This window comes from Oenanthe melanoleuca, chromosome 4 (genome assembly GCF_029582105.1).
Source record: "Oenanthe melanoleuca isolate GR-GAL-2019-014 chromosome 4, OMel1.0, whole genome shotgun sequence".
NCBI classification, from domain to species: domain Eukaryota; kingdom Metazoa; phylum Chordata; class Aves; order Passeriformes; family Muscicapidae; genus Oenanthe; species Oenanthe melanoleuca.
In genome coordinates, this window is record NC_079337.1 from 13078932 (window position 1) to 13103491 (window position 24560).

At 36.7% G+C, this 24560-nt stretch overlaps 1 protein-coding gene across 1 annotated transcript in view; it reads left to right on the forward strand.

Annotated features, from left to right (window-relative positions):
* The first annotated feature begins 3598 nt into the window (after positions 1-3598).
* Positions 3599-24560, forward strand: part of TTC29 (tetratricopeptide repeat domain 29) — a 112667-nt gene continuing 91705 nt past the window's right edge. The window contains exons 1-4 of the mRNA XM_056489588.1: positions 3599-3697; positions 6525-6621; positions 9029-9112; positions 22263-22486. Of these exons, the coding sequence (XP_056345563.1) occupies positions 3688-3697; positions 6525-6621; positions 9029-9112; positions 22263-22486 (415 nt within the window). The 5' untranslated portion in view covers positions 3599-3687. The remainder of the gene's footprint in view (positions 3698-6524; positions 6622-9028; positions 9113-22262; positions 22487-24560) is intronic.

Here is a 24560-nt window from a genome sequence, read left to right on the forward strand (position 1 = left end):
CTCCCTCTTTCCTCCCTTCTAAAGTGAAGGACTGGGGAGACTTCAGGTTTGTGACTTTTTTGTGTAGTGGACAGGTTGATAAGTAATTGGAAAATCGGAACTGCCAGGGACAAAAGATGGACAGGTAGGCAGGAATCAAAACACTTATTTTTTTAATTAGCAATATTCAAGTATTCAGGAGTATCCATATATGTTCTGGTTAGTTTTGGACATTGCCACATTTAAGCACAGCAATTCCTTTCCCATGTAACCATTAAAGGTGTACAAACATATTTCCTAAGGGTACCAGCTACTCATAAAGATCAATACATTGCACTTTTTACCTCTCTAGGTTACATTTTTGAATATGCCAATGTCTGAAATCAGTTTTTTTCTCAAACAAATTAATTATTTACACAGTTTTTGCAAAGAGCATCTGCCATAAAATATTGTCATTCCTTGGACATTATCATTGCTTACAGAACTGGGAGAAAACCTGCTCTAATGATAGGAAGAAAAAAAGTGCTAGCAACTGAATTTTTTTATTCTCATGGACAGACATCCTTTCCCTTCAGGACTTGCAGGCCAAACATTTCTAGCCAAATTAAATTGGTGCTAGAACACAGCATTGTAATAGGAGTTGGTTTCATCCTTAACCACAGAAAGGCTCCTGCCTCTTCATATTACTATAGAGATGTAGGCTGCCTTTGATTCTCTGCTAAAGAGTATTCTCTCTAACTTACATATTGTTTGGCATGCAGGATCCTTTGAACACATCTCCATAAAAAAAATTCTTACTTTGCTTCCAAGTCAAATGAATTATATATGTTTAACACAGGAGATGTAGCCACGGAGTAAATGTCTGCTTGTGAAGTACTTCAGATATTCTTCCAGAATATTAAGAGTAATTTTAAATCTGCTGGTTTATCTTTTCGGTTTTTACAAGTTTTCTTTGAAAGTTTATGTACAGGATACAAATAACTGTGTCATTGAAGTGTTTAATCCAAAAAGCCAAATGATAAATCAAATGTTTTACTGAAGTCTAATTAAATTAAATTACACCAATAAGCAAAACCTGCAGCCTCATTAAGACAGCAAAGTCTGGTTACCATGCTCTATTTTTCTGCCAGGATATATAGATTTTTTTAGCAGAAGCCCACAGTAATTGGAAATATCTTTCTTCTTTTAAATTACTTGTTAACTGAGTTAACAATATTGTCTATTCTGTAATTTTGCCTGATCAGTGTCACATCGGTAAACTATTATTATCCCATTTATTCTTTTACGGTATTAGAACAACACCAGCATCATCCTCCTTAAAAAAGTCCTAGTGTTTCAAGAAGTTCTGAATATAAATATTAATAAACACGTTCATTCCAAAAGCTTTAATGGCAGTTGTCTTTCACTAACTAAACCATTCTTTGAATAGAAAGCAACTCTTCAACACTAACAATATAATTACATCAGCTGACATCTTCCCAAATGACAGAACAAATATGCATATCTTTAACATTTGAAGTTTGTCACTTATTAAGGTTTTAGCTCTCATCTTCAGATCTTAATAAGGTCATCTTACTATTCAGATCAATTTCTGTGTTCTATACTTGCAAAATCCCTCCAATTTCCTAATTTTAACTCAGTTGACCATATGTATATTTCCCTCATAACCTTTAACTTGCCAAAGCAATTTTCTAAATTTCCTATCTTTTTCGCTGTTCATAAATGACACCACATTCTTTCTCCAGTTTTGCAGATGTTTGCCTTGTAAACCACCCTTTGGCTTTCCAGCAAACATATTCCTGAGCTGTGGCATTCTGGCTGAGTGGGTATCTGTGCTACCACCCTTAAACCACTTCCAATTATTATTCTCCCACTTCAGATTAAATTTATTCTCCCAACAGACTTACCTTATAATAGTATTCACCTTTATAAAATTAGCACTTCCAAAGGATTAAGTATATGTATTATTGGCTTGGACTTAATTCTGTTTGCACATATCAAATGTGATCAAATCATTATCAGTTATACCTAAGCTATGGCTAATTTTTAGTTCTGTGATCAATTCCTTTTCATCTGACAAGATGAGGTCTAATATAGAATTCCTCTGTGTTGGATGCAACTTTTTTTAAGTTAAGAAATTGACATTTTAAATATTTTCAAATTCCAAGTACATTTTAACACTGGCAGCATGAGACCTTCAGTATATGTCACTCAGACAGAAATTCACTCAGTACAGCAGTGCTTTCCCTATGTGTTGTAGGTGGGTAAGGCATAGGTCATTCTCTAGTGTGATTTGATATCAGCTAAGTACCCTGTCAGCTTCTGACTTATCCACTAGAACACTGACCCATAAACATTCAAGATCTTTTGTTTCCGATTGCCATCAACTCAGAAACAGGTAATGCCATTTTTAAGTGCTTTCTGTCCACTTGATCCTTCCAAAATAGATTATAGCAATTGATTCTGACATTCCTGTTTTCTGAACAGTTGTAGCAATAAAAACTAGGTCAAATCTGTGCTAAAAAAATGATCTCCTGCTGGTGTCAAGTTTCCAACACGAAAAGAGAAGACACTGAAAAATCTCTGCTCTTTATATTCTGGAACATCCCAGCTGGGTTTCTCTTATACTTTTCATTTGCACTTAGCAAAAGCTCATTGATTCCTTCTCAATATTTCCATTTCTGACCAGCCCCCAGACACCCAAGCAGGCCAGCCCTTGGAACAGCTCCTTTGTGACAGTAAATTAAGCAAACTCTCATCAACCTCAGAAAGTAAGGCTATTTTCCACCCAAATGCCTTCATATTGTCACTTACTCAGAAATTCAATCTTATGTTTTTTCTACTTGCTGTTTCCTCTTACTCAGAAGTCCTAAAGTATTTCAGGGGGCTTCAGAGGTCCTGGAAGGAAGGAAGGCAATAAAGTTGATTCAGGGACTGAAGCATTGGTCTTACAAGTAAAGACTGAGAGAGCTGGGCCTGTTCAGTCTTAAGCTGACTGGGAGGGAATCTCATCAATGTCTGTCAGTATCTGCAGGAGGGATGCCGAGAGGATGGACCAGGCTCTGCTCAGTGGTGCTGGGCAATAGGACAAGAGGCAACAACAGAAACTGATGCACAGGAAGTTCCACATGAATATGAGGAAAAACTTCTTTACTGAGCAGTGACCACACACTGGAACTGATAATCCAGAGAGATTGTGGCCTCCCTCACTGAGATATTCATGGACCATCTGGGCACAATCCAGTGCCATGTGCTCTGGGACAACCTTGCTTAAGCGGCGAGTTGGACCAGATAACCTACTGTGGTCCCTTGCAACCCTAACCTTTCTGTGATTCTGTGAAAGAAGAAAACCTGCTCACTGCAGGTGTCCATTTAGCATCTGAGAGACTGCCCACGCTTCCTTAGGTGTCCATACGATCTCTTTGCTCGCTCAGCTTTGAGGGACGCTCCTGCTCGAGGCAGCTCGTTCGGAGCCCACCTGCAAACAGCTCGGGCCGCGTGAATTTCTCACAGCCCCGTGTTTTCCAGGGTCTAACCCGGCCCCAGCGCCTCTCCGGGAAGCGGTGGGATGGTCCCCGAGGCTCCGGCAGCCCGGCCCTCAGCGCCGCCCGGCCCCAGCGCCGCCCGCCCCCGTCGCCATGGCGAGGCCGCGGGCCGTGAGGGGCCGGGCCGGGCCGGGGAGAGGTCGTCCTGTGCTGCGGCCGCGCCATGAGCCCAGGTCTGTGCCCGGGCAGCTCCGGCGGCTGGGGGGCTATTTTATCGGTACCGGAGCCCAGGGAAGGGGTCTGTAGCGCTGAAGGCACACGCTGAAGTGGTTGGTGAGAGCCAGGCTGCAGCGGAGGGCGGCCGAATTCCCAGAGCCGCAGGGACGGAGGGCAGTGAGGGTACGGGTCAGGCTGGGGCCGCGACCTCGTCCAGGTCACTTGGAACAAATAGCATCTATCAGGCTGGCTGTAGTTTTCAGAAATTTCTTGTTCGTTTTTAATTTTTTAATCAATTTACACTATTACTTTCAATGTAATAAAGCAGCGTGCCGGTTAGTCTGTCGTGTCACATTCTGATGTCCCTTTATCTTACGAGGTGCCAAGAGCACGAGCAGCAGATAGGCCCACAAAGACAGCCTTGTGTTGTACCATCCCCGCTTCCTCCTTCCCTCCCTAGGAAATCCTCAGCCTGCCTTTAAAACCTCAGAAAATGTGTAGGAAGAGCAAAGAGGCAGCCAACAGGTTCCCCAAAAGGTGCCAGGAAGGGCACTATTGCTATCAGCTATCAGCTGGTGTTTTACCGAGGGCTTCAGTGCACCTTGGAGCAATTACAGCCCACGGGGATATTCCTTCCATTATGGGATTGAGTGAAGCACTTCTTCAGAAACAAACTGCACCGCCTCATCTTTGGCTGGTTTCTGTGGGTGTTTGATTAAGTAAAGGAGACGTGGCTTGGACTTCATAGTAAAGGAGCAAGATGTGAAGTGGCCTTTAAATCACCAGCAATGAAATTGACATTTCCGAAATAGAGAGGGTTTCAGAAGGATGTGTGGCTGGTGCCTTCTGTCATGTGTTTGTCGTTGTAATTTACCTGTAATTTACCTTGGAAATTAGGGAAATACACCCTCCGTGTCACTCTGAAAGCAAACTCACGTATCTAAAACAAAAGTTCAGTTGGCATTATTATGAAGCAGTTGGGGATTTTTTTTTCCTCTCCCAAGCTATGAATTTGAAATAGGAGCCAGGGCAGTATTTTAATCCTTGTGAGACAGAAACATGCTAAGAAAAATATCTGCATATGTGCCTCATGTGAGACCTGTGTGCCTGATAGCCTCTTTTCCTATAGACTTGATTTCTGTGTATTTGGAACACGGAGCATGTGAGCCAGCGAGGACTTGTCATGTGCTCCAGCCGAGTGTTTTGTGGCAATTCACAGATTACAGCTCCCCATCAATAGCTTTCCATGGCTGCAGTGACTCTATGGGGTCTCCTTTCAGCTGCTTCCCCTCCTTTTCTGCCCCATAGCTGCAGTCAGCCCCCCTGCCTTGCCAAATTCAGCAGCCTCCACCAAGGCATGGCTATGCTCATTTTCCCATTTAGTACCTCACAACAAAAAAGCTTGTAGAAAGCTTTGCATCTTACTGAGCTTCAATATTGTTTTTCCAAAGTTTAATTTTTATTTCTCACTGGAAAGCATCTTTCTAAGAAGAGCTTTTCCTTTCTATATAGTTGTATACACACCTGTCATTCTCTGAGAGAAACGTAATCATTTGTAGTGATGAATTACCCATATGTTTTTTGTTCTATTGATTTTTTATTTTCTAGGACACACTTCTATTAAATTTTGCTGCTTCTAATTGCAGACCAGTTTATCTATAAATAATATCTTTTTTTCTTTCTGTAAAAAATGCTATCATTAGTACGAGGCCCCAGAAGAATCTTCAGAGAAATATCCTATCCTGTCATCTTTTCAAATGATAATTTTCTTTATTATTCAGTTCTAAATAACACAATTTAAAAAATTGCTTTACTATAACCACAGCAAAATACTGCATCAATGAAATGGCTTTTGATCCCAGAAAGGCTAATATATAAAATATCTGCTAGTCTGATGCTGATTATTAAGTAACAAATTGATTTGTGTCTAATACTTATTTCCCAAAAATCAATTTCCTTTCACTAAATGTAGCAAATAGTTAAATTCTTTTCCCCCCTCTTATTATATTCTGTTTTTCCATCCCTATTAAAAGTTTATGCCTTCAGGCCTACCAGCAGGGCATGCAATACCTACATTAAACCAAATTTAAAAGTAAGGGTGCTCCTGCTGCTAACGTCCTCAGATCACAGACATGCAAAATGAAGGAACTGGCAGCTGAAACTTTAATGGTAGGAAGTGTAGACTGAATACTTGGGGAAAAAACACAGTAGCTCTATATGACAAAAAAGTCCTATTAGCATTTATGTACTTCAACATGACAAGCTAGATGATTCTAAATAACTGTGGGGCTTTTGGCTTTTGTTTTAAGTAAAACCCTGTGTTGTAAGTATAGCATTACTTACATTTTTTCCTTCAAAACCTTGTTTCCATTATGTTTATGTAGGATTAACACAGTGCCTGTCATTGCTTTGCACCCTGTATATTCCATCATTTGTCCACGTTGTGTATTAACTTAAAATATTATCAATAGATATATTGATAATATATATCAATAGATATATTGATATTTATATATATATATATATATATATATATATATATATATATTGATATATAGATAGCTGAGGAATCACAAACTCATGCAGGTATAGTTCCTGAATCAGCTGTCCCTATGGAAATCAAAAGCACCTCAGTGAAAGAGAGAAATCCCTGGCAAGTTAAATAATGACCATTCCTTTCTGTTATGTCCTACTGAAGTAGTGCTGTGATTGTGTGGGACTGGAGTTGGGTTCTAATGCACTGGAAATAACAGTGAGTGGGGCTGGGAAGCAGCACAAGGAAAAGAAACTGCATTGTGTGAAGGGGTTGTTTCAAGTAATGTTGGTTTTGTTTGTTTGTTTTAGTTAAAATGAACGTGTTGCCTCAAGCGGTCCTCCAAAGCCCGGGGGAACATCCCAAGTTCATAGAGCAGTCTCTTTGTCCCCCATTAGACTTTGCAAGGTAGGTACCTCTTTCCTTTCAAAGCATTATTTTTGCTGTGAAAAACTTCAGTCATCTGTGCTGAGATGACAAATTATGTTTGCTCCTTCACAATATTTAAAACTGCAAAAATCATGGGCAAGAAAATTCTCTCTTAGGAAAGTTCACAATTAAAAGAGGTAAAAAAAAAAAGAAGGTGTCCATTGGATTAAAATGGATTTCTAATTAATAACTGGTTTTAAATTAAATAGGACCCAGCTTACAGGTGAAGTAAAATCTTTTTATATGCTTTATGAAGTATCGTGAGTCATTATAGCAACACCAGAGAAATAAGGATAAAGCAGCTGGGAAAAGGCAAGTGACAATCTTTAGAAGAAAAGAAATGGTGTCTTTTAGCAAATGCCATCCTCATGTCAATTCTGTTAAAAGAATCAATGTCCATTCCAAGTCACAGTCTCTATTTTTCACACTGATTAATTAATTAATTAAGTTTTATGTTTTTTATTCTCATTGCATTTAGAAAGCCATAATGATTTTCTTGAGTTAATGGAATTTCCTAGTGTATTTTTTCCAAGCTATCACCTGCCCATCTTTTCTGTGTTACTGCTATGTTGACATCATTGATAACAATAGCCTGAATGAGATGAGTATTTGTTATTTTTAGTAAGCTCAACTCTTTATGATGGATGACCATGCTTGTAGTTGCATCAGTCCAATACAGGTTATTACAGAACTTACGTAAACAATCTTCAAACCAGGGCAAGTTATTACTGTGCGATGGTTTGCTTATGTTTTTGGGGTTTTTTTCTTGGCTGTAGTTTTCTTTAGGTTTAAGGGTGTTACCAATCAGAAGTCAAATATACTCTGGCTATAAGGTAGGTGCCATTTAAATTGTATATGATTCTAATTGGCTTTCCCCCTGATTTTTTTAAATTTTATTTATTTATAAAGATACCTTTGTAAAGACAATGGAAAGGCATGAGGCTTTCCTTTGTTTCATTTTGAGATGCATTTTAACTGCAGTGTGGATTAAATTGCAGCAAGCTGATAGGAATTTGCCTGTTGTAGTTCACTGTTTCAGTTTGGGCATTTTGACTTTCTCTCACTTCTTCCAAAGATCTTCCTAAATTTTGATCATTTCAGTGTGAAAATTTTGATATTTAATACATTTTGGTGTTGATTGTAAGTGAATTTTCATGGCAATATCCATAATGTGCACATTTAGCTATATCAGCAGCTCCTACGGACTGTGTAAAATGCAGCCTCGAAGCACAAGTCTCTGCTGGTGCCACTCAGCAGCAGCAAATTCTGGAACAAATTTAAAGGCACTATTTGTGAGGGAAGTTTTCACTGGTACGTTGTTTTAAATACAGATATGTCAACATATCTGTGCTTTGCTTAGCTATTTTGTTTTCATTTAAATGAACTTTGTGGAATGTCTTTGGTATTCTCAGAGCAATAAGGAGCATGACGCTTATATTAGCTAACATTATGAAAAGAGTTTACTCTCATCACTGTAATGAAAGACAGCAGTGTAATACAGACAGAGAAAGAGCAAAGTAATGGATTTATGTGGAACATTAATGCTGAATTTCTTTTATCTTTGAGTGATTAACCAGACAATCTTTGTGCTCTTTCTCAGAAGAATGAAAATAAATTCACATTACTTTTATAAAGATAACATCCTCTACAGTTGGGATATCAGATTCTATTTACATGCACCTTATGGGCAGTAAGTGCATGTTACCGTTTCCAGGTATCTTGTCTGTATCACAGTGGAGATGCAAAGATATGGTGGCTGAAGGGAAAGATGAAATGGTGCACAGTTCAAATTTTAAATCTAGATGCGTGCATGCTCAAATTTGCTCCTTGTTTTAATGACCTTTGGATTATCCCCTCAGTGGAGCACCTTTTGCACTGTGCTGCTCAAACTGTGGAAAGCCAGGAGCAGTATAAAAATATTGCATTGCACCAAGGAAAATATTTTGAGTTGGATTTGGGAATTCTTTTCTTGATTTGCCTTTGTTTTTAATTTTGAAGAAGCTAAATATGAAATAGATTAGTCCATACTGATAATACAAAAATGTAACGGTTCTGATTTAGGAAACAGTTTAAATATGGATAGCTTAATCAATTATTACTGATTTAGCTGATACAAAATTTCTTCTAGTTTAGACAGAAATATCAGATAACCAGATCCCTGAAAGCTAATACCACCTCTGTTTTCTTTCAGAAATAAAGATTTGAACTAGCTACAGACCAAAAAATTAAAAAGATATTTGTATGTGCTTATAGAACGTCTGATATATTACTTTGTCAATATTTCAGTATTTAACTCTACTTGGCAATGATAATATTTTATACATGCTGCAGAAGTCTATGTTAGCACCTTACAGTGTTTCTTTTAATTTTTTTCATTTAAATTTAGGATTCATTTGATCAAAGACAAAGATGCCATAGATGATTATGTGGCGAAGAATATCAAAGGAGTGTCAAAACAAGAAGCTGATGCGTAAGTTGGCTTTTTTGAGGCATTTTAACATCCATAAGTTTATTGTTTCCTTTGTCTCTAGTCATCATAGTAATTTAAATTTAAAGTTCCCTAGGCCCTACCCTTTTTAGTGGAACTTGGCATTTAAAAATTGAAGTTGATATTAAATAATGATGTTTCGTTTCTCCTGATATTAAATATATCAAAGCACTTATCTACTTGGTTTCACTAATTTGTATATTTACCAATTAGACCAGATTTGTAACATTATTGTTAAGATTGTGTCAGTAATTATTATATTGTGCTGCCTTTTTTTTTTTCTTTCCCCTTTCTTTTTTTTCTGAGCCTTTGTGAAATATCTCCTTTGGGGTAGGAGCTTAGTGTACTGACATACACGTTCTTGCAATTTTGAATTACTATTTAGCTAAGCCCAAGTGCTGACTTCTGTGGTGAAGCATTTAATACCCCATTAGTTATTTAAAAACCCAGTGTCTGAAAGAAATTTTGATTTCTTACAGCTGAGGTATTTACATTTAGAAGTTACAAGAGACTATAACTGACTTATTCTTCTGGAGTCTTTTAAGAGATCTGGGGTTCAGCACCATCAAAATTAATGAAAGAATTCTAACACACTGGATTGCTGTTTGCTTAAGTGAGCTGATTTATTTATTTCAATATTTAAATAATAAAAGGATGCATATACAAGGGCTCTAGGCACCTTAACAATGAATATTGCAAGATCACCCTTGCAGCATAAAAACATTCTACCAGTCAGACAGGAATTCCACCAGCTAGTTTCTTGCAAAACATACTTCGTTTCTCCTTCCTATCCTAAGAATGTGTCTACAAACCTTCCCTAAAAACTTCCACGTTGAAATCTAGAAAGTTACTAGAAGTCTCAGACCTCAGGAAGCAAGTAAGCACCTTCCCTTACTGTCCGCCTGGTTCCATGCCAGCTGTGGAACTGGCTGCTCTGCTTGTTACACTCCAGTTTTCACAGGCTGAGTTGTCTTCCCAGGGAGCTGTTTCAGTCCTCAGCCCCAGTGGATTTCCACACACCATGCCAGGGACACAAGTGTTCTCTCTGAGGTGATTACACAGGAAGTCATTGCTATTTTAGGAAAGCCTTAGGGCTTCAAAGTGCATTTTACAAACAAACAAAAAAACAATGCAAAAAATCTTCCTAAATTATGGGGTTTTATATATCCTGAATCTGAATCTGAATTGTGGAAAAGGAAACCAGTGAGGACATTCAAAATGAAGAATTTTATAATCTGTTCTGCAATACATAGATGAAGTGTAGCTCCCTTACAGTTTTGTAAGAGGCTGTTTTTTCCAAGTTACCAAAGGCTCTTAGAAGATTAAACTGAAATATCATATATATTTATTTGGGTTTATTTCTATGGAGATTTTTTAAGTACCTGCTTTAAAAGGTTACATTCATGTTCTGAGAATTTAATTCTTCTTGGAATTTTAGCTTTTGATAACAAGCAGTTATGAAATTTCTCTCTCTCTATATATATAATTTACTAATGCTCTTCCATAACCTTGATAAAATCATTTGAGAGCAAACTAAAGGTAACAAACTAACTACACAGTTACTTTAGTACTACGCTAATCTAGTCAGAAAAAACTAGATGCATCAACTGTAATCTGAAACAAATTTATTAAGCAAGGCAATGCCATGTCTGCAAATGATCTTACTGAAGTCAGTGTAATGCTTGGTATGTCTCAGCAGGCAACGGGTGTTATTATTTTAAAAATATGAGAGATGGCTTGTAGTATGTTGTGTAGTTTTTCAATATTGTTTCCATTCCAGAAGCAGATAATTACACTTCTTTTTAAAGGGACTGAATTTCCTTCTTCTTCAGACATATAAATATCTGTATTTTTGTTTAATATAGAGGTTAATATGCCAATGATTATTTCATCAAGATGAATTATTTTAGCCACTCCTGCTTAACACTAAACACCCTTTTTTAAAGTGTACATTAGGCAAACAACAAATTGATTATCTTCTAAATAAAGGAGTGTTTGGGTAGTCTCACATTTGTGGGAAAAGAGCAATATTGTTTAAAATTTTTCCTGAAAATTCTCTCTTTCAAAATATTCCTTAAAATTGAGATGAATACTGAAGGAAAAAGATTGTGGTTATTCTTGTATTGTAAAATATTGTCAATGTTCCAAACTTCAGCAAAAGAGAAGAATTCCATTAAGTGTGTTCATGATACCATCTCTTTCTTTCTATGGAAAAATGAGATGGTTTTTTGGTTTTTTTTTTTTCCTTTGTAATAATTTTTTGTCCCGGGTTGATATGAGAGAAAAAAGAGTGCTTAAGGAAGATAGTATTTTCATTATATTAAAACTAGATATTGCTTTGTTTTTTCATTGATTTTATTTTGCTTCCTTCTCAAAGACTTTAACTTGAAATAAGAAGTTAATGTGGTGTAAGGGTCTGAAAATGGAAAAAAAAGTGAAAGTTCATTAATGCAGAATGTGAGTGCTTTTTTGCCACAGAATCAGGCTTTTGCATCAGGAGGTTGGCTGACTCCCATGGCCTTGAGTGTGCTTTCATTGATACTTTTTCTCCTTAGTCCTGACTCACCAAGTCATTAACAGCTCAAAATCAGATTGCAGTAAAAATTAAAAATAGTTCATATGACTGAACTAAGAGTCAAGAAGTTCACGATGAACTGTGAAGTAAAGCATTTTTCATCAAGAGATTGATTCCAGGACTGAATCTTTGCATTAGTTTAGAGCCTAAAATGGGCCAGAATTTGATATTGTCATTCTTGTTTCCTGATCTTTTTGTCAGGGCCAGAAAGATCAAGTAACAGTTCTCTTCTCTTCATACAAATGAAAATTGTCGAAAGAGGATGTCATCAAAAAAGAACTGAAGACTAGAAAGAGAGGCTTTGAAATGTATTTGATGAGAGGGATAGCTTTGCTTAGCTGTAACCAAAAATTTAATTACATTAGTGATGTTACTACATGGATTTTAAATGCATTTGAGTTGGATGATGGGGTTCTACTGTCCTCAATACTCTGGTGGTCACATGAAATCCAAATGAAATCCAGAGATGGTAAAGACTTGCCTAGGTATGCAGAAAATTTATATTTGTGTTTTCTGTCTTGTGAGTGGTGGATCAGTGTGTTGTGGAAAGCTTCCTTGAAAAAATCTGTGCCAGTAAAAACATGCTCTGAGATTACTTCTTTCAGGCAGGAGATAACACTGTCTTACACACATTCTGTCAGATGTTTTTGAGATACAGTGGGCTGCTCTGCTTAGAATTCTCCGATGGCTGGCCCACTTTAGGATTAGCTGAAACAGAAAAAGGCAAAGTCTTTAATTCTCAGGTGTGCTGTGTCCCCCAGAGCAGGTGGCCATCTCTGCCAATACTGGGAAGATGGATCATTAAACTGCTTTTCAGATTGTTAACTGTGAAATGGAACATAAAATTTCTGCTCTAGCAGTGATGAGTGATGAATATAGTGAAGTATAGCTTCTGTAAACTCCCTTCAGAAAGAGCAGAGGGGCTTTCACCCAAGTTTAACTGATCCAGGTTAATAACCCCAGCTGTGTGATTGGTTGAGCCCCGTGTTTCAGGATCCAGACAAGTGCTTTAGAATAAGGTGAATGATACTTTGGAAGCACCTGTTTTTCTCCGTTGCTTATAGAGAGATCATAGGGTGATGAGTTCAGATGTAGACACATAATTTATCACTCAATCCCTGCAGAGCTATGGAAATTTGAAAGCTGTAAAAAGGATGAGGTAGAGGTCTTAGAGACTGATTCCTGAGGCAGTATTTTTACAAGAAGCTGTCAACTGCAGAACAGAAGTGACCTGGCATCCATTTTAAAAATCCTGTTGGTGCCATCTGATATAAGATTATTTTTCCATTCTTCAGTCAGAGACAAAATATTTAGTACTCTCTCCACTTTCCAAGTTTCTGCTCTTTTCAGTGTCAGCATCAGCTAGGTAGAGTTAAGGAAAAAAGATGTGGGAAAATTTTTGAGGGATTAAGTGCTTAGAGGAGTTTGTGGACATAAATTATTTCTTTCCTACATCCATAGATCTTCTACAGTGATCTCTGAATACCCAGACCAATCTGTCCTCCAGAGTAAAGAGGGAGAATCTTCCTGACCTGACTAGAGGCCAGGATGGTCTGGAGAGTTCACTGGGGAAGAAAAATGGGATTTGTGGGCTGATGGAGAGGAGAAGAGTGTATGAAGAGTGTTTTGTTTTCTATTCTCATTATAGCCATGATGGACTAGTAAGCCCTACTATTAGACTGGGATTTTTCTGACCCTTTCCTTTGTTTTTAAGTTATTTAAATCATGAGCGTTTCACTACTTTTATTTATTTGCTTCTTTATCTGTCTGTATTCTGGTCTTTTTCATTGATGGACCAATGCACTAAGGAAGCTGAACACAAGTAGCTGATTGGGGATGTGATTAACCCATACTTTCAGTAGCTGTCACATCTACTACACAAATTAGTGAGGGGACTCCTTAGGTTACTAAAAAAATAGATGGGGATTTCTTTCTCACTGAAATCATATTGCCATATTTTTTTTACTACCTGAATATTTACTGGGGCTTCCCAGTTTGAGGGTGGTTAGTTTAGGCATAGGGATTTTGGGCTATAACAGACTTTTTCTCTGTTAATAAGTGAAGCTTATTAGGGACAGAAGAGGGATGCTACCAAGAAAAAGGGTAAAGAAAAATAGCTTGATGGTATGGGATTGAGGCAAGGCAACAGGAGGTGTACCTGCTATTACCAACAAGCTTGCAAAAGGCAATTTGGGATGCAGACAGATAATGTGGAGGTGCAGATTGCTTTTCTCTTGTATTTCAGCCCTTGATTGCACAGTATTTGGTTCCAGTGATGCACTGCTGTGAGCTGCTTCCATTTCTTGTGTGTGCAACGCTGTGGAGACAGAGGGAGGAAGCCAAGCTCAAGTACATAGCAGCAAACACAGAAAGAAGCAAACTTCTTTCCCTTTAATGTTCAGTCCTAGCAAGACTCTGCTGGTTTTCCTGGTGTCAGTCTTTGGACAGGAACTGTAAGCACCTTATGGCCCTCTTTGTTCACATTAGTCTGGTTGAAAACCGGTGGAATTTTGTGTAAACTCATTTACATTTTATGAGGGTATTTCTTCGCTTTTAAATACTAAAAACTATGGAAAAGGGTAAACCAGAACCAAAGAAATTTATCCTTTCATGGTAAAAGAAATTTTAAATTAAGACACTGTCCCAAACTCCCTGCTGGTTGTGGTAAGGGAGATGGCACAAGTTCACTTAGAGAGCTAGATGATAAATTTTAAATTCCTTTCACAATATTATTTAAATATGTATTTTTTTCAGTCTGAATAATTCCTAACAATCTCGCTTGCTGTGACCAGGATTCAATGTTTATTAAACAACTTTCAAAAAGAGATTTTAGAACTTAGAGGCACACATTCTTTTTGGTCAGATGAATGATCTCTGTGAATTTTGGGCCTGATAAGCATATTATTTAGTGTAATTAGGCAGTGATCTGAAGATCAGAACTGTGTAGGAAGTGAGTGGTTTGCCTTTCCTAAAGAAACTTCTCTGTACATTTGTGTAATGTGAAAGATTTTTCTTGAAAAGGTTAAAAAAAGTTCTAATCAACTTCTGTACATTATGTAGAACTTCATTTTCTAAACTCTGCAAAAGAAAGTTTCATATTTAATGGGAAATCATGAATTATTCCATTTATTATCTACTTCCTCCTTTCAAAGACATGATCTGGATAAAAGGCGGGGTGAATAATTTCAAAAAATACAATACATTTTTAATGGGAAGGTGCAAACTACAGATTCTCATGACTATTAGCAAGTATAGAGGAAACAGAATTTTACTTGCAAAAACTCATCAAACTCTTGCAAAGATAAAATACATGACATACTTTAATAAAGAAGAACACAGTGAGCTGAAGTTTTTCTTTTTTATGTAACTTATGTTGTTTTTACTAAGTTTGGTCATACGGTTTTTTAGGTGCTTTCATTTCACAATAGTTCAACAATATTTACTACTGAAGATAATGTATAAGCAGCACAGAACTGACTTCTATTTTTAAAACACTCCATAAAGGTGAAGCATCTCTAACACACAAAAAGAGGCTGAGATAAAGAAAGATTGTCTAATCTGCCTTGGTATAGTCATGATTTCCTAATAATTTTCACAATGAATCCTGCTTCATGTAAAATCCTCACTTTTCCTTTCTTCTGAATCTCTGTGTGGTCTATTTGTCTTTATCCTACTGAGTAAATTCAGCTGGGGATTTGAATAAGAGATCTCCTAAACAAAAGCAAAAGTACTGCAGGAATTGTTCATATCAATACTGCAATAAATGCAGAGCTTTGTATAGGGTTTTATGATATTTCATAAGAGCAGCTTGAGAGGATACAGAAAGTAAATAATTATGTTTATCTGTCTTGCAAACTGTTAAAGAAACTTGCAGAGAAATTTAATGACTGCTTTGATATCACAAAAGTCAAATGGAATAAAAGATGGAAGTTGAGAAATACTTCATTTTGATAAATAGTAGTCCATAAAATATGGTTAGAATTACTTTTGATTAAGGAACATTATTAATTTAGAAAGAAAAATGGAAAGATTAATGAAGATAATTTTTTTTTCTGATTATGCTGGAAATAATCACAGGTATGTGTACTTTTGTAAGATGAACATTTTTATAAGGATAGAACTTTTTATTTTGAGTGTTTTCTTTGCATTTATGTTTAGTGACAGAATGTTTCAAAAGTTCATTGCTAGATTTATATATCCATTTTCTGGGTTAATGATTCTTGATTATTACAGTGCTTACATTCATTTTAAAATACTTTTTCTGTTTCATCCTTTGATGTTTATAATTGATTAATTTTTCATTTTATGTATCTTTGAACAAAAGGAACGGAATTCAATGTATGTGTTCTTTGCAGGATCCTACTGGCAGGGTGTGCATCCCCCTTTGATGGCATGATTTAGGTTAAAGTGTGGTTTGACAACAATCCAGTGACTGAGGCAGCAGATGAAAAACACTGCATTGCTAAAGCTGAAAGTTCTTGTACCTATATATATATATATATAGTATAAAGTACCCACATCTCTTTTTTTTATATGTGTTTTATTTTCATCTTTCTATTAATAGTTCTGATACAAAGCTTTTCTTCTTTAAAAAATCTGTATTGCTGCAAGTCAATTCTAAGTGATGTTTTTCCCTCCCACAATGTGTACAAATTGTTGTGCCATATTTTTTATTTATAATTAGAATAGGGAATATTTTTTATATTTTGGGGGGTTTGTGGATTTTATTCTTTTTTGTAATAGGATATTAGCTATTTCAGGTTTGGAATTTGGAATGAAAAAGAAGACCCCCCCACCCCACTGTAATTTAACACTCAACCTTAGCAGTAAGATATTCTGGAGTGTAAGCTAACTGTCTATTACTGCTTAATGGCATTTACTGTACTGTCATATCTTTTTTTAATGAGATTACTATAGTCTACAATTTAACATATTACCGTCCAGTAAATATTTCATTAAAAGAAAAGTATTTAAACGGATAGTCTTTAAAGCAGGATTAAAGAACTGTGCCCTGTTAGTTAAATAGCTTTGTATCAGTAGCAGTACGTGGTACTGATGTACCTGGACCATCCAAGGGCTTGACTTACCAAAATAGTTGTGTGGATAAATTTTTCAAAGAGAATTGGGATAGCACAGGACTTGAATATATTTTTAAGTTAGCTGTGTGCCCACCTTTGGAGGCTTGCAGCCCTGGGACATGGCAGTGTAGACATCAGCAGTGTGAATACAGGGGTTGACACCACTGGAACCTGGGTGCTAAAGGCAAATCCTCACCTCCCATATTTGCCAAGTGTTTGCACAAGCACCTTCTGTGTTCAGCAATTCCCTGGGCAAACTTTAACTCATTTTGGGCATGGGTCACCAACAGTGTTGCAAAACAGTTCTTGTTTCTTGGCTGTCTAGCTTAAATTAAATAATTCCTCTTCCAATTCCTAGACATAGCAGCCTGAACTTAAAAATTCTTACAGCATATTTGGCTTTTTTTTTTTTTTTTTATGTACTATATTTTTTTTTTACTTAATGCATATATTTTTCAAATTTTAGGGAGAAAATTTTTATATTCCCATGCTTATGATGTGGTTTTTTTGCATATAGGTTAAACAAAAGGTACCTAAGTATTCACATACTTTATGTAATTTTCATTTTCTTGTAGATTTGTAGACAGGAAAAGGGGGGGGAATTAAAATAAATTTGTTTAAATGAACTTAAGCAAAAATATCTTTATTATTTTTTCATAATTTTGTGATGCTTATCTAAGGCATTTATATCAGTCATTGGCTTGCCAACTGCAGAAGGAAATCCCAAGTGAATGAAACCTATTTGAATACAGTTTTTAAACATTATAATAATTGGTAGAGTAATTATTTTACACTGGAAGTACACTTTAATATTTTATATACTATCGTTATTTAATCCATGCCATTTTGTTCTCTACGAAGTAGGATTGCTACAGTACAATACAACTATTTGTATTGTAATCAGGAGCTGAAATTAAGTGAAAGTACTAATTAAGCCCTACAAAATCTAAATATATGAAAGCTAATATTATATATATATATATATATACATATAAATCTGCATCTGAAAATAGTAGTCTTTTGGACTTATATTGCATGTGTGTAATTGACCTGTAATATCAGACGGGAGGCATGGAGAATTAAGCTCCTGATAAATTATTCTGTTATGCTATACTGACTATTTTGATTATTTGTAACATCAGTTCCTGCCTCTTGGCCTCTTAATTTCCTTTTTGTGTCCTCTCTTTCAGTTTAAAGGGTAGAATGCAAATAGCCTTATTGTGGGGGATTTTAAGTTGTAGGGAATGTCGTGTGGTGCTGTGCTGATCTGCCAGCATTGCTTAAGGGTCTTGTAAAAGTGCAATACCATAATGTAGGGAAGTCCTTGAGACTGGAAGAACAGTGTAATTTCATTAATCTCACCGAACATTTACTATTTATTACTCTTGCATTGGTAAAGGCAGATTAGAATCAGGTTCCTGTGATTTCTCAGGGTGTTTCTAGATTACTTTGTAATAGCAATGATAATGGAAAAGGAAATCCATATAGGAAAATTACTGAAGTAACTGGATAGTTTCCAAAGAAATGAAAATGTCTGTAGCAATATCTGGATACACTTAAATTAAGCAGTGTGTTTTCAAGCTCACAGATCACATTCAATAAGTAGCTCCTTCCACCCGTGTGATGCTACACAGAACAAAATCATCACCTCTACACCACGGTGCCTCTAAAATGGCAACTTTAACTTTTGTTTGTTTATTTGGTGCTGAAAACTCTCGTGACACATAACCCCCATAATGACACAGAGACTCTGAGAAGCTCACAGAATTTTTCAGCACTTTCTAATGGAACACTGCATCACAGAAACTGCTGGTGTAGGACCAGATCCACCTGCAGCTCACGGCCCAGCCTGTGTAAATAAACATTTAGCAACATCACAGGATAACAGCGATGGCAGAAATTAGTACACAGGCAGAGGATCGGGGGATTCTTAGCATCAGCTGGCTCTGTGGTAAGTGGTGTGGTTCTCATCTGTTGAGTTTCATGGATGAAAAACCCAAACATAATCTGCTTTAAATTAAAACCAGATTAATTGGTATCTTTGTTTTAACCATAAATACATAGAGTTGCTCCAAATTTCATTAAAAATAGTTTGCTTTTAAAAAAAATCTGAAACCTTTTTTTGCTGCCATGATATCATGATCTCCCTAGGGGAGGGAGGACTTCGGGTTGGCAGTCACATCACATTCAGTTTTTAAATGAAACTCGCCTGACCTCGCAGAGCTGTCTGCTCACTCTGGTCCGACACATTCCATGGCTTGCAGGCGTCCGTGCGGGCCGGGCGAGCGCCTTGGTGGCCCCTCGCCCTGTGCCCTGTGCCCTGTGCCGGGGCACGGCCGGGGGGGACTCTTTGTTCTGCGCCGGGATCCGCGCATCCTGCCTGCAGTTTCCCACTTTTCCAGTAGATGCCCCCAGAGACCGGTAAACCCCGGGAACGGCTCCGCTCCGAGCTAAGCGAAGGGCGCTCAGCCTTCTCTCATTTCGCTCCTGGAAGAACATAATTGTTCAAAGGAAACCTCGAGTCGGCGCGGACGAATGCACAAAAACAAACTCGCTTGTTTAACAATAAATCATAATTTGTTGGATAGCAAGGTTCAAAAGTGTTTATTGTAAAATTGCTAATTAATGTAGAAACATACTACACTAATGCTAACAGTGGGATTTTATAAAATAAATCACAGTATCATAGAATATTCTGAGTTGGAAGGAACCTTAGGTATCAGGTTTTGATATTGATATTAGAAATCAAGCAATCTTTAGTTTTCTAAAGCAGGAGTTGTTCTGCTTGACCTCAGTTTTTACATGCTGCATGGCATCATGAAAAGGAGGATGGAAAGTATTTTGAGGAGTGAGGATTTATAGTTTATCTCAAGGTATCATGAAAAGTTTACTGTGTTCAAAAGTGTTTGAAAATAAAGGACCCTGGAATTTTCATCTGGAAATTCTTTGATAACTGTAACAATTTTAGATTTCGTTGCAGTGTCAAGCTCCTTTAGGTGATACAAATACCATTTATCTCTATTATACCATTAATCTCTTGCCCAATTTTATTGTTTGTGTGTGATCAGGCACTTGCAGTTTATACATTACAGAAACAATAGTATTATTACTGTGTGTTTTGGGCATTATAACTGAGATGACTTTTTTAAAATGCCGTTGAATTTGAAGGGTTTTACAGTAGATAGCTTCACTGCTTGTGTGCTAAAATCAGTCCTCTTTGCCTCAGAAAACAATGTACTCTGCACAGTAGGATTACCTCAACATTATTTCAATTTCTCAATTAATTGGGATGGGATTTATTAACACACTCTTGACACTGGTTTTCAAAAATTACATGTTTTACTATATGCTTTGCTTTTCTGTACTGGTTTGCTAATAATGCTTTCTTGTGGCAAAAATGTGCTTTGACTGCAAGTAAAATACATCAGTCTACAGAAAATAACATGTTACATGGACACAGTTTTTCTGTTTGTATGAGTACCAGTTCTGTGCTCAATGAGTTTCTGTGCTCAACGAGTGTTAAAAATTACCTGAATGACATTTTGGGTAGTGACTGCTGAATCTTTTAGCACGATTTCCTTGTTTACTTCCAATACATCTCCTGATCTAATGCATGCACACCCACACACAAACATATATAGATCTCATTGTATAAATAAACAGGCATGTGTGTGCTTGCTGTGCAGATTGTTATTCCACTTCTCTGAGTTACATTGCTGTAGAATTCAGTCCTAGGCCTTTGGAAGTTGGTAGGAATTTTTTTACCTCTGCTCTTCAGGGTTTTTTCTTTTATTACATAGGTTTTTAAAACAGGAAATAAAAAGGTATTCCATATAAGAAACAGAGAATACATTGTGTGGTATTAGCATAGTATCTTTACAGTATTTCAAAGCTTTATACTGTACATTTGGTATATATCAAATGTAGCATATTCTAGCAAATTAAAATTTAAATGTTTAAACATATTTCTCATGTATAAGATAACTGTTGCAAATTTTTATGATGCAGAATAGTTATATCTCTTCCCTTATCTGTGTGAGCAATATATGATTTTCAATCTCAAAAAATATCTATTTATATATTAAGCACACATTTAATATTGTCTGGTAAATCATATCAGGATTATTTAATATTTTTATGCTCAATTCTGCAACTGAAATGTGAAAAATACATGTGAAAGATTAATGTGCATCTGTGTAATAAGAAATGTTATTTTAATTATGTCAGATATGAAATAATGCAGATTATTTTCTTCCTACATCTTACATTGCTGTCTATTTTATTGACATCTGGCTAAGAAGTTTCTCACATCACTTCTATCTTATCAACACTGTTAAAGAATTGCAGTAGCTCTTCTTAAGATCAAAGTACATGGGGCGATTATTTATTACACCTGAATGTATTACATAGATTATAAATTTCATTTTTCAGAATTCCATATTTATTTTAAAGCTGAGATAATTTGAATTTAAATGTATTTTAATCTAAGAGGACAGTCTTGAAAACAGTTTGGAAACTTAATGGAATATACAAGATAAAGGTAACACATCTTTGTCCTTGCCATTTTAGTGGAGTAAAGATTGGTTCTCCCAGACTAGACAACCATCCCTCCAGTCTCATTGGACTCATAGTTTTCTCCAAAATATGACACAATGATTGTTTCATGCCATATAAAAGAAATATTTTGATTATTTCCATAAATAATACTTCCAAAGGTGTATTGCCAGTTGAAAATATTTGATTCCACAACTTTGTGATATGTATATCATATCAGAGTTTATGAAAGTTCTAACTTCAATAAAAATTCATCATAGCATCGTTTGATTGTAAAATTAGGGAGAAATTATTGCACTTTTGCATCACTAAACCAGCTGAAGTTATATGCTAAATGGAAGGAAAATAATATCTAATGATTATGTTTCTGGCATAGCATTTGTGTGACATTTTTAAGCCAAGCCCTCCTGTCCTACAGCAGAACTATTTAATGTATATATATAACAACATATACATGTAACATACAGCAACATATATATAATATAGAATATATAATAACAATTTTATATATAATAACATATGTGTTGTTTTGACATGTGCCTCAATTTTCCCTGTGCACTGTCTTAAAGCAAACTAAGGGTTCATTGTGTTTTCATGAGCTAGTGTAAACGTGGGGGGGGAGGATTCCCATCAGTCAGCCTTTTTTACCAAATACCACCTAAAGAATACCAGAGCATTTCTCACCGTGTTTTCTATGTATATATTGGTATTTATTGATTATTGCCATGTTTGCTTCCCCAGGGTATGGGATTTGCAATCAGATTTTAGCAGATCTCTCTTTGAGCAGGAGAAATATTACCCACTCCCTGCTGCTGAACTGCAGAGGTCTCTTCCTGAAAGCTGTTGTAGTTATCTGCACTTATTTGGGAAGGTGGAGAACAGAATACAGGTTTAAAGGCTTAAAATCTCCCTTTCTTATTCCCAGTTACAGGAATTCATACAAGAAGAACATCTGCATAGACATGCTGCGCCGGGGTTATCACAAGTCCTTCTCTGAGCTCCTCACTCTGATCCAGAAGTGGAATGCCTTGAGGGAGGCTGCAGGGCCTGGGTCAGCCATATGGCATGAGAAGTCCCTGGAGGAGCAGCCTGATAAGCTGGATCAGCTTTACCACTTCCTGACCGGGGCTGAGGCAGCCCAGCGAGCAGGTAAATGGGGGGATTGTGGGTAGCGGAGCAGCGGGAGCCGCAGCCGCCAGTGCCTGGGGGAAGCTTCCAAATTGTTTCATGTATGAATTTGAAACGCTACTGCATCTTAGCACATTGCAGCCTTAGTCAACTGAGCTGTATTTATAGAATAAATGATTAGGAGCTGCAGATATCAGGAGATACATATCCTTTTGTGAAGGAAGGAAAAAAAAGGGAAAAACATGTAGAGTGCATTTTGATACCATCAGAAATGTTTGATGTATTTATAGCTTTGATAACATCTCAATTATTTTCTCATAGTTTCATTATTTATTGTTTTTCTTCCTCTATTGATTTAAATAGCTGGCTTTGTATTAGGAAAATTTAATAGGTGAAATGCTTTTTCACACAGTAATAGTTTTATAAATCTGTTTTTATTAAATACCCTGTCTGCTAACTGTGTTTGGATTTGTGACTGACTTAAAAAGGATTGTGAACATGTCAAATAAAATACAGCACACAGATGTAACATGCCACCTGTGAATTACTAGATATTAGTGAAGACATAACTCCAAATTACTGTATTTTCTCTATTGCCTAATATTTACTAAGCACTCATATTTATCATTTCCTTTTACTATAAATAGTAGCATAACTTACTCCATCTTTCTCCATTGGAATAATTGTAGTGATGGAGGCAGATAAAGCTCTAACTGCAATTCTGTTTCATAGCTGAGTTGATTTCACTGTAGTTGTCTTGTTTCAAGTTGCATTTTGATCATTACAAATATGAAAACCTACAGTAAAGCTTGTGAGTTTGGAATCTAAGCTTTTTTACTGAAATTTAGAAATAGGCAACTTCATTTCAAAAAAAGGAACAGCAAAAGAAGTCCTTTTTGCACTTAAAAAATGTTAATTTTAAATGTTTATTTTATGTTTGCCATGACAGCCAAAAGTTGTGTTTCTTTATTTAATTCACTTGTAATTCTTGACAGGAAGTCCAGCCTGGAAGGAATAATTTGAAGGAATCTTCAGATTTGCCAGGAGTATGACTAAGAACTGAATAAGCAGCCCTGTATCTTGCAAAATATGAGAGAGAGGTTTGGGGCTTGGACTGCCCTGACAGAAGCATTCTGCCAAAATTTGATGGTCAAAAAGTGCTAGACATGGTTTACCTCGATGGGCCTGCTCCCTGCAGCCACTTGAGGAGGGCAGTTTGCTTGCCTTCAGTGCATGGTATTTTTCAGGCTGATGTGTGACAGCAGAGGTGGCAAACAGGCTCCCTGTTGAAGAGAGAGGCAAGGCATTGCCAAATGTGCAGGTCCTGCCCTTCTCTCATTGAACCCAGCATTTCTCATGTGCTGGGCTCTCTAAATCTTTCACCTCTCCCAGGAGCAAGGTTCCACCACCAGCTGCCTCAAGGAGAGAGTATCTCCCAACTTTCCCTGTTGAATAAAATGAAAGAAAAAAATAATGAGGACTTAAGAGTTGGCAGGTGCTGTTATTGAATTGCTAGATCAGGGCGTAGTTTGTTTTGATTTTTCCCACCAGTTTCAATGCAAACCTTTGCACAAATGTCCTGTTTGTATAAAATGAGGTTTTAGTTGCCTGGCACATGAAGGTCTGAGAGCCAGCAGTGCTGTGAAGATTCACATGAATTGTGCAGCTCATCAAGCACTAATTCAGTAGTTCTGCTAATCCACTTACTCTCTGATTCTAATCAAATTGCTTGGGGCTCTGGCTTATGATCTCCTGACAACTCCAGTTGACACCATTTAAGAATCATTCAGCAGTTCACCTCAGCTGGAACTTACCATGATGTAGCAGCCACAACAGCAGCTGACCTGCATTTGCTCTTCAGCTGCCACAGTTCAAGCTTAAAAGGGTGAAAGTAATATTTGGGTCAGCAAATGGTAGAAGTTTCATAGCACAGTTGATGTTACTAATATTAGGTTGGTTGAAATTTTACCTATCTCCAGTAGCAATTGTGATGTAAAAGAGATAGCAGGTATAAATAATAACCATAAAAAATTCACTACTTGTTAGTTTTTTGATGAATTGAAACTTCATGAAATCTTGGGGGTTGAACCTGGAC